The 17,349-nt window shown below is 33.9% G+C and overlaps 1 protein-coding gene across 16 annotated transcripts in view; it reads right to left on the reverse strand.

Annotated features, from left to right (window-relative positions):
* LOC140673344 (venom dipeptidyl peptidase 4) overlaps positions 1-17,349 on the reverse strand; it is a 329,058-nt gene that overhangs the window by 64,818 nt on the left and 246,891 nt on the right. For all 16 annotated transcript variants that reach the window (XM_072906244.1, XM_072906243.1, XM_072906247.1 and 13 more), the window contains one exon: positions 15,444-15,518. In XM_072906244.1, coding sequence (XP_072762345.1) covers positions 15,444-15,518 — 75 coding nt within the window. The remainder of the gene's footprint in view (positions 1-15,443; positions 15,519-17,349) is intronic.

Raw genomic sequence — 17,349 nt, forward strand, 5'->3', positions numbered from 1 at the left:
TTATTAAGCTTTAATACCTGTTCGTTACACCGACAACTTATTAATAATAACACTTTGTGAAATATTTAATTTAATGCGCGATGTAACTTGCGCATTCCACGTAGTAGCATACCAACTTCAAGACCTCATTTTCGCGAAACAGTATTTCCAGCTTGGTTAACGTTATCTCAAAGTGTCTGTTCCCTTTCTTGTTACAAGGTAATATTTGTCCGAATAACCGTCTGAGAATATCTTCTCTGAGTGCCCTATGGGACTTTTACGTTGAAAAGGACAGTTGTGTCATTCTATTTTGAGAGGTGAATCCCCCCTTCCTCACTGATACATATATATTTCTATTAATATTATATGTACGCTATACGCATACATTCTATTGTTGAATTTAATTATTGTTCGTTTAATTACTTAAATATCCTTTAACAAAAAAATATACTTTTTAAAAAAATAATAATACCTAAGTCAGTCAGAAAAATGTCTAATTAGTTAGTGTAACAATTTTTTAACTGTTAATTTAAAATAAGAGACATAAAATTATTTTATTTAAAAAATATTCATTCTTTCCCATTATTATTCACAAAAACATTTTCTCGTTATAAAATTATTTGCAGTACATAATTAAAACAATTTTATTATTTTAAACACAATAGAAAGAAGTACAATTTTGCAGTAATTAATTTATAATTGCAACTTATTGTTTACGCTATCATTATTAACTTTGTGTAGCTAATTTCTTACCATAAACCGCAAAAATTTCAAGTTTCTTTCTCTCTCTTTTCTCAAGTTTATTCATACGTGATATTTTCGTCAAAATGAGTCTACTTAAATTAAGGTAATGAGTGGACAAATATAGATACATTTAAAAAAATGCGTACCACCTTAATTATTATAAGAAAATGTAAAAAAAATTATATAATAAAAACTCTATTGATTTTTTCACTTTCAACAAAAATACACGGTCGGGCAATGTTTAAATAAGGATTATATCCGAGTTACAAAGCTGACGAGTTTATGATGCGACGATGAAAAATGCAGCTCGGTGCAAGCATCGCGCTACCGAATATATATCCCCGGAATTCGTCACAGTGCGTGATGAAATATATCAAGTAGATTGAACTTTCGTACATGACGGAAATGTATCTACGCTACAGCCCTAATCCTTTAACGTGCGTTAAGCCGTGAATTAATTTTTCGCAACGCTATGCTGCTGTCCAGCTTCGTTGAACTTTAAAGGCTGATGACTGGCAATTTTTCAAATGCATGTCACACCTGGCGACGCCAGGCTGATGGCTACGTGTCCTGATGGCAATCTAAAATTACACGGTATTCTCGTCTCTGTTTTTAGTTTCGATAGCCGAGAGTTTTTGGCAACTGATACACATGGATATTTTTTGCCAATATAATTTATCTTTGTTTTTCTCTTTTATATTTTTCTATGAAAAAGCTTGTAAAAATAATGTAAAAATCCCAGAAAAAGAAAGAGAAAACTGCTCATATAATGTTAAAAATATCGTAAAAATTTTGTAGTAATTTCATAAAAAACTTTATTCTAAATTTAAATAAAATTCCACATTTTAAAAAAGTAATCTTGTAAACTTTATAAGCTAATAAATTCAAATAATAAAAAGACAAATATAGCTGTTTTGTTAACAGTGAAACTGAAAATCTGTCCTCAAAGGTAAAATGCAATATGCGCACTAAATGGTTGCTCTCTACGTGCTCTCTCTCTCTCTCTCTCTCTCTCTCTCTCTCTCTCTCTCTGCGTCAACGAAACTTTAATCCTATTTATGGGGAACGAAGATCTGAACAAATCCGACGTACTAACTGAAGACACGACCATCGAATATCCGATAGAGTGAGCGCGTTTGCGTTTCTGTCGACCGGTAGAAATCTAGCTACGAATAGGTACAAACGGGCAACAAGAGCATTTAGTGTGAGAATGTTGTCACCAAATCCACCTCTTTATGAGTCTCGCTTTATCTTATCCTTTTCCACAATCGCATTCTCTCGGTACACATACAAGAGTCCGAAACTCTTGAAAGTTTGCGAATATAGACTGGGTTAGTAGAGAGAAATAGTCTTTTTAACTTGAAATTTTAACAAACTACACTCTGGCAGAGCCAATAGCATTGCGAAAGACTGTAGGTGCTGTTTGTGAAAAGAAGAATACCATCTCTCTCACGTTAAATAAATAAAATATTTCGGAGAAAGGAACATAAAAGTGAAAAATTTTCGATTAATATTATACATATGTGTGCATGTGTGTACATACATATATATATATATATATATATATGTGATTTATTTAATTTTCATAAATAATAATATAAAATTACGTTACAAATTATAATATATAAAATATAATTTCTCTAATTATTTTTAAATCATCAAATGTGTGATTAATCTGCAAGAATAAATATATCTGTATGCTAGTGCAATTTATGCAATTCTGAATAAAAGCAATCTCTGATATTCGGATACACCGCTGTCATTAGCATGTTGAAAAGTTGATTATGAACAACAAGATCAGGAAGCACGGCAGACAGCGGAATTTCTATCCCGATGCCCATTATTGCATCCGCTTTATACGCGTCCACTTGCGCGACTCTCTACAAGGACAGTGCCGACCGCCCCTAGCCTTCCTACGCGCGTACACGTAATTGTACAAGAACAAAGCAACGCGGTCAGCGACAATGGTGACACACCGAATGTGCCGGAATTTAGATACGTTAATGACATTGTTCGAATCCTGCGGCGAACAATTCGACTGCGGCTGAGCGCCGCTCTTGCCGTGTTAGATTTGTTATTGCAGAGCTAGATGTATCGGATCGTCCAATAGTCGAAAGATGACATAGGAATCATTGAAGCATTCATTGGAACGTTCGTTACTAGGATTGATTGCATTGATCGCCAAGTTATCGTTCCAGCATAACTATTAGTAGAGTATATGTGGTTTTCACAGGGGAAAATTTTAAATTAAAGATAAATCTCGTGTAATAAACTCTCTCTCTCTCTCTCTCTCTCTCTCTCTCTCTCTCTCCCTCTTTCTTTTTATTTCTCTCTCCTTTTTTCTCTTTTGCTAATATTTTAAATTTTAAATTTCATTCCAGTTGTCCTTAAGAGTGTAAATAGCTTTGCAACGCGGTAAATATAAACGCATAAATTTTCTCTCAGAAATTAAAATTGGCTAATTTATTTGCTAATTTAATTGAGACGGCAAATATTGAACTTATGAGAAAGTTAATACAATTCTTCTTAGAAATAAAGATTACAATCGCGAAAAAAATATACAACACAGTTTATTTTGATTCCTTGCGTAAATATTCCTCGCCAGGTTCAGATTTTATCGTTATCGGAATTTTGTTTTTCGAAAAAAATCGCTGCGTATGGCATGTTTATTTTCATAGAATGAATTTTGTCAGATTGCGTTTGTCGCGTTTCACGCATCAAATCAATGTCAATATTGAGCAATCGATGTCTATCGCATGAATAGACATAATGGCTGTACAGTAGTGAAGGGATAATGAATTATGAGCTCATTGAGAAGCATAGGAATAATCGTTACGTCATCGAATATCAATTCACGCGATGCGATTGCCGTCAAAATTTTTGCATTTTATCACATTGTTCTCTTTTATTCAGCCAGTTTTATCGTAAAATATTATAGCTTTATGAATCACGTATCATTTAAAAATAAGAATAAAAATATTCATTAAAAACTAATTTACAAAGAAATTTAATCTTTCGGCATCTGTAATCTAATTTTTTATTATATTAGAATGTATCATGTATTTTTCAACAAAAAATTATTTTTTTCCAATTAACTAAGTAGCCACATAAGTACATGAAGTTTTTGTTGCTATGAAACAGTAGAAAAGAGCTATGGTAAAATATCTGGGTTTTGCATTAAGCGCTTTTATAATTTTTGTTTCTTTCAATAAACGAGGTACGTTATCGCTTATATTACCCCTCCGATAAATGGTTCAACTATAAACCGAGAAATATAAATTTTCACGATACGTTCTCGTTTTATCGCATTGCTTTTATTCCGCGTTTCTAAAAATACGATAGGATAGGTACTCGTAAACGCGCTCGAACAAATTCCAATCAAACACCAAGCGCAATGATAAGTCTTCCCAACGTCAATTCAACAATTTTTCCACGTCTTATCACGAGACAACTATTCCGGTCAAGCGAGTAGAAGGGAGAGAAAATAAGTCATAGCGAGGAAAAGGAAAGCGGAAAACGGGATGGCAGTTCCAGCTGCGGTTTCAACGACGGCACTTATTGCTTACGTTATGCGAACGGGACGTGAATTCGAGATCGCGAGGAAATCGATATCACCGCCACCGGAATCTCGTTGACGTTTTAACGGGCCACTTTGACCTGGAATTTTGTACGAAGCTCCTCTCCTCGACCGATTCCGAAAGGATACCCAACGGAACGCGGTTACGTGATACTCCTCGTTCTTCCTGCTGCGTTCTTCATCGAAAATGCAACGGAAAGGGTTCTTATCATAATTGATCGACCATTTATTTTCCTGTGAGAGTCATTATACTTCGACGTTCCGAGACTTCAAAGACCAGCCAATTTCCATTAGCGACTTTAATTAATTAACGACCGACAAGTATAGTAAATTAATGCGCTTTTACTTATGAATAGCGGTGAAAAATTGATCTTACTCTTGATTCTGATCGTTGGCAGATTTAACGATCGAGCGGCGAGAAAATTTGAATCGCAAAAATTTGAATATTGAGCTCTGGCCTCGTTCGGTGAAACGAATAAATGTGGTGCGCATTACAGTTATGTATGCAACGGAATTTTTGCCGGAAACTGTTTAGAGTTTGTCGTTTTGGACTGTACGAAACAATATGTTTAAATGGTCTTTGAAATAATTTCACCGCATTTCATATTGAATTAAAAAAGAATTTTCATAAGCGTGTTATCAATTAATAAATAAAATGTCGTAAAAAGCGTAAATTTTTCTTCCATCGAATAAAAATACTGAATGAAATAAATAAATGTACATATCAATTATCAATCTTTAAAATAAAAATGCATACAAATTAAAAAGCAATTAAAATTTGCCCTTCTTTTATCACTATGTCACAAACGAATAAAATAATTTCTAACAGATAACGTATATTAAGTAATATATATTTATGTATATTAATGTATATTAAAAAAGCCGATCAATTTAATTGGAAAAAACATTTCGTTTTGCGTTCAATGATTATAAAAATGAGCATCTGAAAATGCACTGCAACAATCGTACGATTTTCGAATGTGCGTCAAATTTCCCAACGCAATGGTCGACCCGACAAGTTCATCGAGCCATCAAAGCTTTTATCGCTATCAAATATCAAAATAAAATGTAACGATCGGGATGACCGTCACAGGTATCGATGTCAATCGTCGGGCATTAAATCTTCGCAACGGGCGCCGCCGTTCGCGAAAATGACGATAACGGATATGACGAAGTATCCTATTCGAGAGAGAGAGAGAGAGAGAGAGAGAGATGCGATTCCGCGATCGCATAAATGCGCAAACGTCTCGTTAAAATCATCGATGAACCGGTCTCTCCCCTTTTGCTCTTCCCACTACGTAGAAACCCTATGACACCCGATTCGTTCACCGTGGGTGCACGGATTGATGTTGGTCTCGCGGAACACGTGTACGTAACTACTTGTACACAGTCCCATCATTTACCAAAATCACAAACACATGGCGCTGTCGCGTCAGAATTCTTTATGGGCTCCACATCCTTTTATTTCCCCGTGAGACTTTGACTGTTTACGAACACGATCCATCGATTGTCCATCGAATAAAGCTCGATCAATTCTCGCGTTTCTTCAAAAAGATACTATCTTTTCCAAATAAAGCTGTAAACTTCTTTAAAGCAACCTCAAATCAAAATGTAAAATTAATATCTTTTTATTACATTAAATTATGTTTTAAAAAATTAAAATTTTTAACAGAATTTTTAGTAGAATAAATAAAAATGAGACTTATAGTCCGTAACATTTCTAGTTTTTAAAGTTAATAAGATATGTTACGAAAACTTTACATTTTAACACAAGCTTTCTCCGGTACTATACTGAGTATTCTAAATGTATTTTCAATATTTTCAATTGAAAGGAAGAAAACAAAAGCACATCTCTGCATTTGCATCAATATCAAGCAACAATGTCCACAATTTTTTATAGAAAATAATGTTTGCTAGAATAAAATAGAAATAAATATCAAAATTGCAGTGAAATTTCGTAATAAACATATCGACTAAATAAACATAATAATAATGGATACTGACACACTTGGATATGTAGGTATACATTTCATACAATAAATATACGTGTAATGTTGCGAAATGCATAGCATAGGTAATTCAAGTAAATGGCTGATGGGTGACGGCTACAGCCACTATGGCAGCTTTCTCGCGTCATTTAGCGGCTTATCGACAAACCAATTTGAACATATCAGTAGCCAGCGGGGCTATGCGTAAGTGTGTGCGTATGTGTGTGTGTGTGCACGGGCGAAGGAGTGATATGAATTAGTCGTAAAACTCTCGATAGAGCGCTATCTGATACATCCACCTCTGCTTACACTGACATCGCGTACGTCTGATCCATCTGACTGTGCTACTACTAACAACGCGCGTGTCTAGTCCGTCCGCCTGTACTACTACTGGCAGTAGTAACTGTCATGCGCGCCTGCTGATCCGTCCGTTTTCACTACTGACAGCAGTAGCTTCCGGCAGCGTGGGTCAGCCATGTCGCCAGTAGCGCGAGCGTTATCGGTCACCCGACGGCCAGCAATAGACCACATATGCGACCGAAAGAGCTCCCGATCGTGATTGAGGTATCAACGGAGGCGATTACGTCGGGATTACGCCTAATACCGTCTCGTTCAGTATCTATTTTGCCTCGTAGCATTTTCGCGCATTATCCTCGCTTAGGTATAACTCGCACCGCTTAATCCGCGATCGTGCTGGCGAAATATGGATCGCACGGAACTAGTTGCAATTCCTCTTACGCATTTATTCGACGGATTTATACAGGCTTCCAAATAATTTTCTAAGTAATCTCCATTCGCCGAGTTTGCTATAGATGTATCAAGTATCTTGCATTTCCTACATTTTCTTCCATTCGTGAATTTTTGTCTATAATATATACCTAATATATACCTGTTTATCGGTATATGAAAATTCATGCTGTACTCGCTGAATACGGTTTCGCGATATTACATACAGAGCGCGCATCCCAACAGATAAGCTGCCTAGACAATATATATATGTATCTATTTTATGATAAATGCTTCAATTGCTTCTATAGATCAAATTCTTTTAGAAGCAGTTGCATTTTCATGGTTCAAATAAAACAGTCTTAATAAGCATGTCTGAGCCCTTGAATTTTTCGCTCAAACAATTTCACGAAAAAGTCTTCCTTTTTGTGTCACGAGAAATGGCCATTAATTATATAATTATTTCTTTGAAGGTTGAATTTTCTTCTAAAAGAAGATTTTCATTATCAAATCATCTACGGGGAAAATTTTATATTAAAAATTACTGTGGTATATAACTGTACAGTAACTGTGGACCATTAGGGATCGCTCTAAGTTAAAATGCTATGTAAAACTGTAAAAAGTGCGTAAATTGATATAATTTTTATATAATTTTATATAATTTTACATAGCACTTTACTTTAGAATGAGACCTAATGGTCCACAGTTATTACATACCACAGTAATTTTTATTTAATATAAAATTTTCTCCGTGTAGATATATACATTTTTAAATCGTGTCAACAAAGGGTACATCTCGATGTAGTTTATAAAATTAATTCATTTCTTCTATTTTCCTCTTTAAAAATTAAAATTACAAACCACACAAATTTGATAGCAACTCAGACTAGCAACAAGCTAATTGACTTGAATATTGTATTTCGTTGCTTTTTGTGCAGCACCCAATTGTCGGATAAACAACAATGTATTTAATAAATGCATCTGCAGAATAATAATACAAAAACTTCTATTTACACGTAAAACTATTACAAATCGGACAATAGCGTCTCGTTATACGTATATTGAAAAGCGTTGTACCAGTAGAAAAGTACACAACGAGGAAATGAATCGTGAGATTCCAAGGGGATGGCAGTCTACCTTAATTAGTCGCAATAAGGTTAAAACAACCTAAGGGGTTAAGATGCAAGAGCACCGAATATACGGGGTCGAGATGCCATTGAAGGGGGACTTAATGCTGCCGGAATGCAACGTCATTCGGTCGGACGCACTGCGCCGGAATTACAGCACGCCAACGTCATCGGTAACTATGTCTAAGTATCGCCGGCATAAATTCCGAATTAGCGAGAGAGCGAGGTATAAATCCTGGATTAGAACCGAGCAAGTAGTCCGAGGAACTTGGGAGACTTCGCCGAGGCGAACGAGAGTTAGCGAAAGAAAAATTCCATCGCGAACGCGTTCCCTGGATGTGGGCCAACATAGTCACGACGGCAAGAAACGATTCGAGTAATTCATAATTCTAATCGTCAGATTGTGTGAGGCAGTAGATGAGATATTCTCCTTAATATCGGACCGCGAAGAATGCGAGGTTATCGATCATTATCGTTTAGAAAGAAATATGGGGAAAGATATTTTGAAAGTTATTAAATTATCTCTTCGCCAATCATATCTTTACTGCTCAAAAGGAATGCTATTAAAATAGTACGATAGGTATTTATCACACATTAACTGATAAAACCTTAGTAATTTATAATAGATAATTGTAAGCAATTAATTTTTAGTAATTTAAATTTTGATTTGTTTGTTGAAAATTATGTTGAACTATAACATTATCACGATTAATGTAATAATTAGTAAACTAATTAAATCGATTTAATTAAACAACATCTACAGCTGGTATAATATAAATACCGCAATTGGGATTTCGAAAGTAATGAAATAAACCATTATTCTCGGTCTAAAAGGATGCAATTAAGCCGTGTAATATATTTATAATTAATGCGAATAAACATTGAAGTTTACAGTTTCATTCATCTTATATCTGTATTATATACATAAAATACTCAACACATTTAACTGTGATTATTTCATGATTTAATTATTGTCATAACAAATACTATTAAAAATTACTTTAGCTGAATAGTTATTAGCTAATTAGATAAATACGAATAAGTTTATATTTAATGCAGCTTTTATCGTCTTTAATGAATGTTACCATGTTCTTTTTACTCCCGACTATTTTATTTATTGACTTGGAAAATATTGCAAGAAATAAAAAAAAATGTCATTTATTTCTATCTTAGTTGATTTGTAACTTTCCTATATATTTTTCAGAATATGCATACGGAGAGCATAAAGGAGTTGCGCAACATAAAATGAAGAAAATCGAGATAAAAAGAAAATTCTTGGAGTGAATTTTCATCGAGTATTCTCGGAAATGCAAACAGAGAATTTTGTTTTGCATTCTATGTTATAAACTTAATTATATCGTTATCCTCTAGAACTTGTACTAATTAGAGAGAGAGAAAAATAATAAAATATAAAAATTATACAAGTACTACTACAATACGGTCTTACTATAATTAAGTCTGGATTATCAAATAAGTTTATGACAAATTCACAAAAATCTACTTTAAAACCATAGAGGCGATCTAAAATATATCAAATATATTAAATAAATATAATTTTTAAATTACAAGCTATTACGTACTTCTTGAAAAATTATAATCTATGCTTTTAATTCCATTAAAAAAAATATCATTCAGTTTCTCATTTTTTTATATGATAAAATAATACCAATAACAAAATATAATTAGCTACATCAAAGGCCATCATTTCAATTAAAGATAATTTAAAATTTTTTTGCGAATATAGTTCTATCAGAAAAAACACGGAACAAAAAAAATGTTCTTTTTGTCATAACGATTATTATCTGCCGTCTCCCCCTTGGAACACTAATGACGCAAAAAGCGCGCGTATAACATATACTGTAGCATGCTGGTACTCAACTAAAGGTTTCCCTAATGGTACAAGAAACAGCAAACGCTGTGTTTTCGTATTCTTTTTGTGTCATCGACGGTCGGAGACTCTGTAGTCTATATGAAGTCCTTTATGCGGTCATATATGAGGCTCGCAGATGCACCTGGTATCGTTATCTTAAAGATAGAGCGTCGTAAAATATTCTGTCGCGTCGCGAGCGTCTCTTGCAGAATATTTTTCGTGCAATAAAGAAGATAATAAGAAAAAAGATATCGCGATTTTCTTGCACAATCTTTTTATTAAGAAAAATACATAGAAAATCAATATTCTTATTATTTTTGAAATTTATATATTTACTGAACGTATACACATCAGAAATAAAAATGGAAAGCTTTATAGTTTTAGAATAAAACTCGTTTTGTATTTTCATAATTCTCTTCAAAATCAGTTAAAGAAACTTTGATCGATAATTTTGATTAATAACCTCTAGTTTATTTAAAAGTCACCGAGTACAAAATATTAATAAATCATTTAAAAATTATTACACTTGTTCGTAGCGTGTTACAAAAATTCCTATCATTGATGTAATATAATCTCATTTCTATCTCCCTTATCTCTATATATTCTCTTTTATATTTCTCCTCTTTCCCTCTTTCCCTCTTTTCCCCTTTACCTATCTAAATAAAATCGAAACGCACGTGACACGCAATACAGCATAGTGGAATCAAGAAAAATCATCCATCACCGATAATCCCCTCGACTATGGGTAGTATAAATTTAACAGAAACGCCGTTTAATTAATGGTCAATACACCGTGGATCGTGGCGGGATTACGCTGCTGGCGTTTGACGTTATAAAGTTGACACAGAGAGATCGGCGAGAAACAGGCGCGACGGTATTAGTACGATGGCGTATATGTGCAAGTTAAAAAAAGAAAATTAATTGAATATGCCGCGCGAAGCATAAAATGTGAACTGACACAGTGGATTGCGGATATAATTCTGTCCCTTTTAATTGAAAAAGATGCACATTTAATTTTGCACTAATCAACTGTATTACTCCTTTAGCAGATTCTCCGATTGAGCAGAAAGAAACGACGCATAAAAGAGAGAGAGAGAGAGAGAGAGAGAGAGAGAGAGAGAGAGAGAGAGAGAGAGAGAGAGAGAGAGAGAGAGAGAGAGAGAGAGAGAGAAATTCACGGTTGATCAATGTTGAAAATGAATTATACCCGATATCGGTTTTATGATCAAATTGATCATTTCTATATAAATGTCTTTTATTTAAAATTTAAAAGTAAAATGTGTAAGTATTCTTTTTTTTAATTAAATGTATCAATTCTATTATATATAAATATTATTGATTTATTGACAATAAAAATTCAAAATCCAATGATTATTAATTAAGTGAACAAAGACTGCTATGCTGCAAATTAATCCTTTGATGCAAAATGCTAGTACATTTTTCTTAAGAGAAAAATTGAATATGCCTCAATTTCAGTAAATAGTTTTACATTTGATATAATATCCAAATTACTTTCAAGTTGACAATTTTATGAATGAAAAAAAATTCACGGACATTAATACAATTATACACTTTCGTTGTTTTATACAAGTATAATAGAAGAGATCAAAGAAAGCAAAACGATGTAATATTATGTCTGCGTCATGCTTTGAGCACATAACGTCATTATTCTCAAAATAATACGAAATCCACTCGCACGTAAGGCGTAATGCACTTAATTTATAAAAATGGAGTAAGTACTGGAAAACTCCGCAACATTAATAGCGCATAATTTCACAAGGTATTAGAGAAATGCTTTGCGCCAGATGCTGCTTCTAATATCGCAGCACGGTGCAGAGAAAAATTAATAAAACGAAATTTTTAACGAAGAAAAATATCAGTAGATGAAAACTTTTAATTACTTCTAATGAGAAAAACCTCCACTGTGTCCAGTTTTCGTCCTCTGTTTGGATATCGCGGTAAGTTTAATCGATACGTGCAGAAAGAGAGGAAGAGAGAAGAACATAAATGCTTTTATATATCCTACATATTTCGGATTTCATGGGAAATTTATACGACAGTTTACATAATTACATGCGGTAGAGAGAATTTAATTAGGTATATGCCAATTTAATTAGTTAAATTTAACATTATCATAACATTGTAAGTGCAACAAATATATTTTGATAAATCAAGATTATTCTATATTATTATAGAACAGCTGTTCAATTGTCATAAATTGTTAAGTTAAAGTGTGATAAGCGATTATATATCATTCTGTCATTTTTAAATTCACATCAAGATTATTAATGCATATCGTATACCCCAAAATTATATAACTAACAAAGATAATCACTTTAAAAATAATCGCTACGATAGTACAAAGTAAACGTAACTAAACTACTAAACTTAACTGTATCTCAAAGATCAAAGATCTTCTATGTTTCTATTGGCTTTTCACAACATAATAGAGAAATATAGTGTATCTTTTCAATTCTATTACATTTCTTTATCGCGGCACTAAATATTCTGCAATCATCTCAACCCAATCCACCCATTTTTCCAATCTCACAAAATGCTCTCGAGTAGGCATTGGCAGATTGGTAACAGGAGCTAACCTCGGCGATTTCTCCGAGAGCGATTACGCGCTAGCAGATAGCGGCCTGGTCCCTCTTGGAAAATCCAGATGGTCCGTCCAGAACATAACTCAGGATTTCACGTGTGCCCGCGCCGGTAACAGCGCGGCTACACGCTGGATCGTCGGCATAGAGCGGCGTACAGAGAGACACGCACACGTATATACGCGAGCGACGCATACGAAGGAGCGATGAAAGGGCGTGACGAGGAAGGGGAAGCAAGAAGGGAGAGATATGGTAGTGGTAATGTATGCAATTGGACCGACCGGCGTGCACGACGGACGGTTGTTGGTCGGTTATGGGTGGTGACGCCAGGGTACGATGGTGGTTCCGTGGTCCACCAGGGACAGAGAGGAGAGGGAGGGACGGACGGAGGCAAAGGGAGACAAGGGTCGTCGCATACAATCGTAGAATCCCCGCGTGGCGCGACCGTGCCGGTATTATATGGTGTTTAGTTTGCCATGGTGTACTCGTGGTTTAACCTACCTCTCTCTCTCTCTCTCTCTCTTTGTCCGTTTGTTTCTCTCTCTCTCTCTCTCTCTCTCTCTCTCTCTTTCTCTCTTTACTCATGATTGCGTCGAATTAACTTGCTCTCACCGCGTCAAGGGCAGTCGGAGTAACATTAATCCGCCCATATGACGTATGGGGTTGGAAACGAATGAACAAAAATTAAAATCGCACACAAACGTGCATTTTGTCCTCGAGAGCGTTATTTGAGGTTCGAATTTGAATTTCAGTATGTATTCTTTTTTTTTATACTGTAGCATTGTTGCGATAATAGAATTATATTTGACGTATGATTTAAAGTAACGCCTTAAGAAGAAAATTGCCAATAAAAAATTTCGTACTATTCAATGACGAGAAACGCAAAGATGAAAAAAATGTATATTATATTTTCATATAATTTTTCATGTATTTCTTCTTTTTTTGGAGAAGATACAAAATTTACATACAATCTCAGGATATTAAAATAAATTTAATAAATTAAATAAAACTATAAAACTGTAGATTTTAAGACAAATATCTAAAAAATGCGTAAATAAATCTTATGTATTTTTAACAGTTTGCTGGCAAGAAATTAGCAGCTTAATTTTGAAATTGCAACACAGATACATGTAAACTTTTTTACCATCTAAAATTAAAGTATATAAAACCTTTATTAAATTTACGCCGAAAATTTATAAAAAATTTATTTATAAATCTAATTATAGCCGATACTAGTTACTTTATGATAATCTTTACTTTGCAATAAGCAAAAGTTTTTCCTTTCTCTCGCTTGACGTTACTCAAAATAAGTATGTATATTTGAATTTAAAAAATACTTAGAAAAAGGCTGGTTCCTTTTCAGTAAAAAAAAGAAAAAAATATGTACCGAAATTCAAAACTTAAACTCGCAAACAGCATGTAAATATGTTAAAAGTCGAATATTAAACGTTACGAATGGAAAATATATCAGGTTTTCATCTTTATACTTAAAACGTGTTGTTTTAAACGAATCTTTGTATCGCTAGATTAAACAAACTTTGCATCACTTTGATTACTGTGCAGCTTTAATCTACTCGCGCGGTTTATCCGAATGCATCCGCTCGGAATGTGAATGTATAGAGTTTCGTAAATGGTCTCGGTTCCTTATATAATTACTAGTCTTTGGAAGTTTAAGCGGTTTCCTACGCCGACGTACAGCCGGATCACTTGACGAACGATACTTTGAGAAGAGAAACAGAAGAAAAGGAGCAAGACGTTTATTACATTCATTCAGTTCGCCAATATGAATTACTTTCAAGTAATCTATTTTTGTTTTCGTGATTGTTACGCTATTTACACGCTCTTCTCTCAAGATTTCAAGATTGTTTACGTACTTCACCGAAAAGCTGAACTTCTATTAATGCGTCAGCATCAATAAAAAATTTTCCAGAAAAAGAATCTAATTTTTGATTTTTTTTTGTAATTCATATGAAAAGATATCTTACAAAACAATATCATATAAAATATATTCTAATTATATATATATTTTAAAGAATAATAGAGCAAACAGGGTGCACGTATATATATAGTTTAGATTCAATGTTCTTTTTTACATAGATTTATTTTACGCAATATAAATTAAAAAGTTAAATTATTCTTGCATGATATTTTCAGATTTAAATTTTACACGAAAATATATTTTCTATCTTAAAATTAGTACGATGCTACTCAGATTATAAATGCAATAAGAGCGTTATTTCGAATTACACAATTTCGGCCAAACTTTTAGAGTATTAGTGACTGATATCGATTACAAATATATGCAGCTCTCAATATTTCTCGTGAAATTGGCGTTTAAATTGAATGACTTATTTCATACGGAGAAATAAAATTTTAACGTTACTAAAAAAATAAAAAGCTACAGCAATATAAATATGAAATACCGATGAAAATTCAAATAATTAATTTGCATTTTGTTTGAAAATCTAGAGAATTATTATTACGAGGAAGCACTCCTTCATTAACATTAATATTAAAGTTCGCAGTCTATCGTTGAGTTTATTACAAGAGCATCAGACATGCAAAGTCAGAAATTACCTGCTCGCCTAAAGCTGAGCCAGGAACAATTATATCGCACTGCTGTAATCTTCATTTGCATATGTTTGCAAGCAGAGTTATGCCGCGAGCGTAATAATAATTATTACACCATCGAATTCAAAGTCGTGATTTTAATTAAATAATAAAATGTAGCTCACTCCAATCAATGTTTCTTTTATCACACGATCATATTTCTTTAACGCAATATATTGAATATTACTTTAATTTCAAGCGTCAAAAATTTAAAGCGCTTACCTTTTGATAGTTGAGGGCGAGCAACAGATACTTCTTGTCGGCGGATAATTGATGATCAAAGCTCGACAACAAACCCTGTAAAAAATAAAAAGTAACAAATTGTTAATCACTACGTTACAATATAATTATATAGCTCGGCTTAATAAATTTTCACATCCTCAGTAAATATATCTTTCGAACAAATGAAACGCTAAAAATACAATAGACGTAGGATTAGCGCTAGCAGGAATAATGTTACTGGTAATTTTATAGATACAACGAACTCATTATATAGTTGCTTTGTTGGTTTGGTACTGTTTGAAAGCACATACAACGATTATCCCGCGAATTATACAATCTGCATTTAATGCTTAATTAATTCACCGCACAAATTAATGTTATTCCATCGTAAAGGATTAAAATGCAAACACGGCCACTGCCCGCTAATTATGTTGTTAGTTGTTATCTGTATACAAACCGATGTTGCGTACAGACGTATAGAAACGAGGAGATGTGTTAACTATAGTTAGAAAAAAAGAAAAAGAAAAAAAATCATGGAGAGAAGCCGGAAAACCTCGTACTCGCGTTTCGAGTCATAATTGACGCCGAAAACGAAATCGTGCTCGCCCGACATCGGTGTGCGAATCGCATAGATAGAGCTTATCGCTTATTACGCTTATAAAGCGAGTCGTTAGCGGGACGAGCATGGAACGTACTGCGAATGCAGGACGACCGCATCAAAAGAGGCATTATGGCCGCGACGAGCCGGCCGGAACGGTCTGTCGAAATCACGACGAGTAAATTATGATTACGCGCGCGACACGGGCCGCCCGTTGTTGAATGAGCTACGACAACGACCCTCCTCTCTAATGGGACGACTATCGTTAAGCGGAGGTCGCGAGAACCGAACGGGACTGACTGTCGTTCTCCAACAGTTGGCCAGTGGACAAGCGGACCGACCGACCGACCGACCGACCGGCTGGATGATAGTTCCAGTTTAACCGTACCATCGCGATCATAATACTGTAATAACTGTGGCGGGGCCGACGAATGCCATTATTACTTTAATAGGACAAGTTTATTCACGTGATAAACGCGGTTAACGGGTCACGTTCCTGCGCGCATCGATTCCCGTTGTTGGGTCGCGATAGCAAGTGCTAGTTTTCTATTGACCTGAGAACGCAAGGGCGCATTTATATGCAAATTAATAAAATTTAAGCTTTACATCTTCGAAAAGCACTCTGATTTTTCAAACTTGTATATTTCACGTGGAATAGGAAAGTTTTTTTTTTTTTTCTTTAAATATACAGTACCGGCCAAAAATATATCACCTTTAGGATTTTTGAGCATATATTTAATTTAATCTACTTACTTATAAAATTAATTTTTTATATTATTTTGTGAAAAATATTTTATTCGCTAAGTTGTATTTACTATCAAAACATATATTATGATATTATAAATATCCATGCACTTTGAATAAAATTATACTCAAAAATACTAAAAGGTGATATATTTTTGGCCGGTACCGTAGCTTTAAGAATATATATCCGGGTCAATATTTTTCGCAAATTATTAATTTCTCATGTTAATAAATAAAAAAAGAAATTGTTAGGAAATCTATTTTTATCAAAATTTTACGATAAAATTTTTGTAGTAGATTGCGTTGAAATGTGGTAAAATAAATGTAATTGTAAAAAAGAAATATTTTTAGCTGCATATTTACTATACCATTGTTACATACACATGTGTCTTTGGTTCAATGAATTACTCTGGAGAAAAAGAAAAGATTAGATACGATATTGGCATAAAAACAAAGTGGCACTGACAGTTTTATTATGTTACGTGGTAAAGTTATGATTCTATTAGCAACTTTCCGAACTCATTTTAAAGTGTTCCGCTGGGACAGCTTGACACGTACTAATAA

This window comes from Anoplolepis gracilipes, chromosome 14, assembly GCF_047496725.1.
Source record: "Anoplolepis gracilipes chromosome 14, ASM4749672v1, whole genome shotgun sequence".
In the NCBI taxonomy this organism is placed as follows: domain Eukaryota; kingdom Metazoa; phylum Arthropoda; class Insecta; order Hymenoptera; family Formicidae; genus Anoplolepis; species Anoplolepis gracilipes.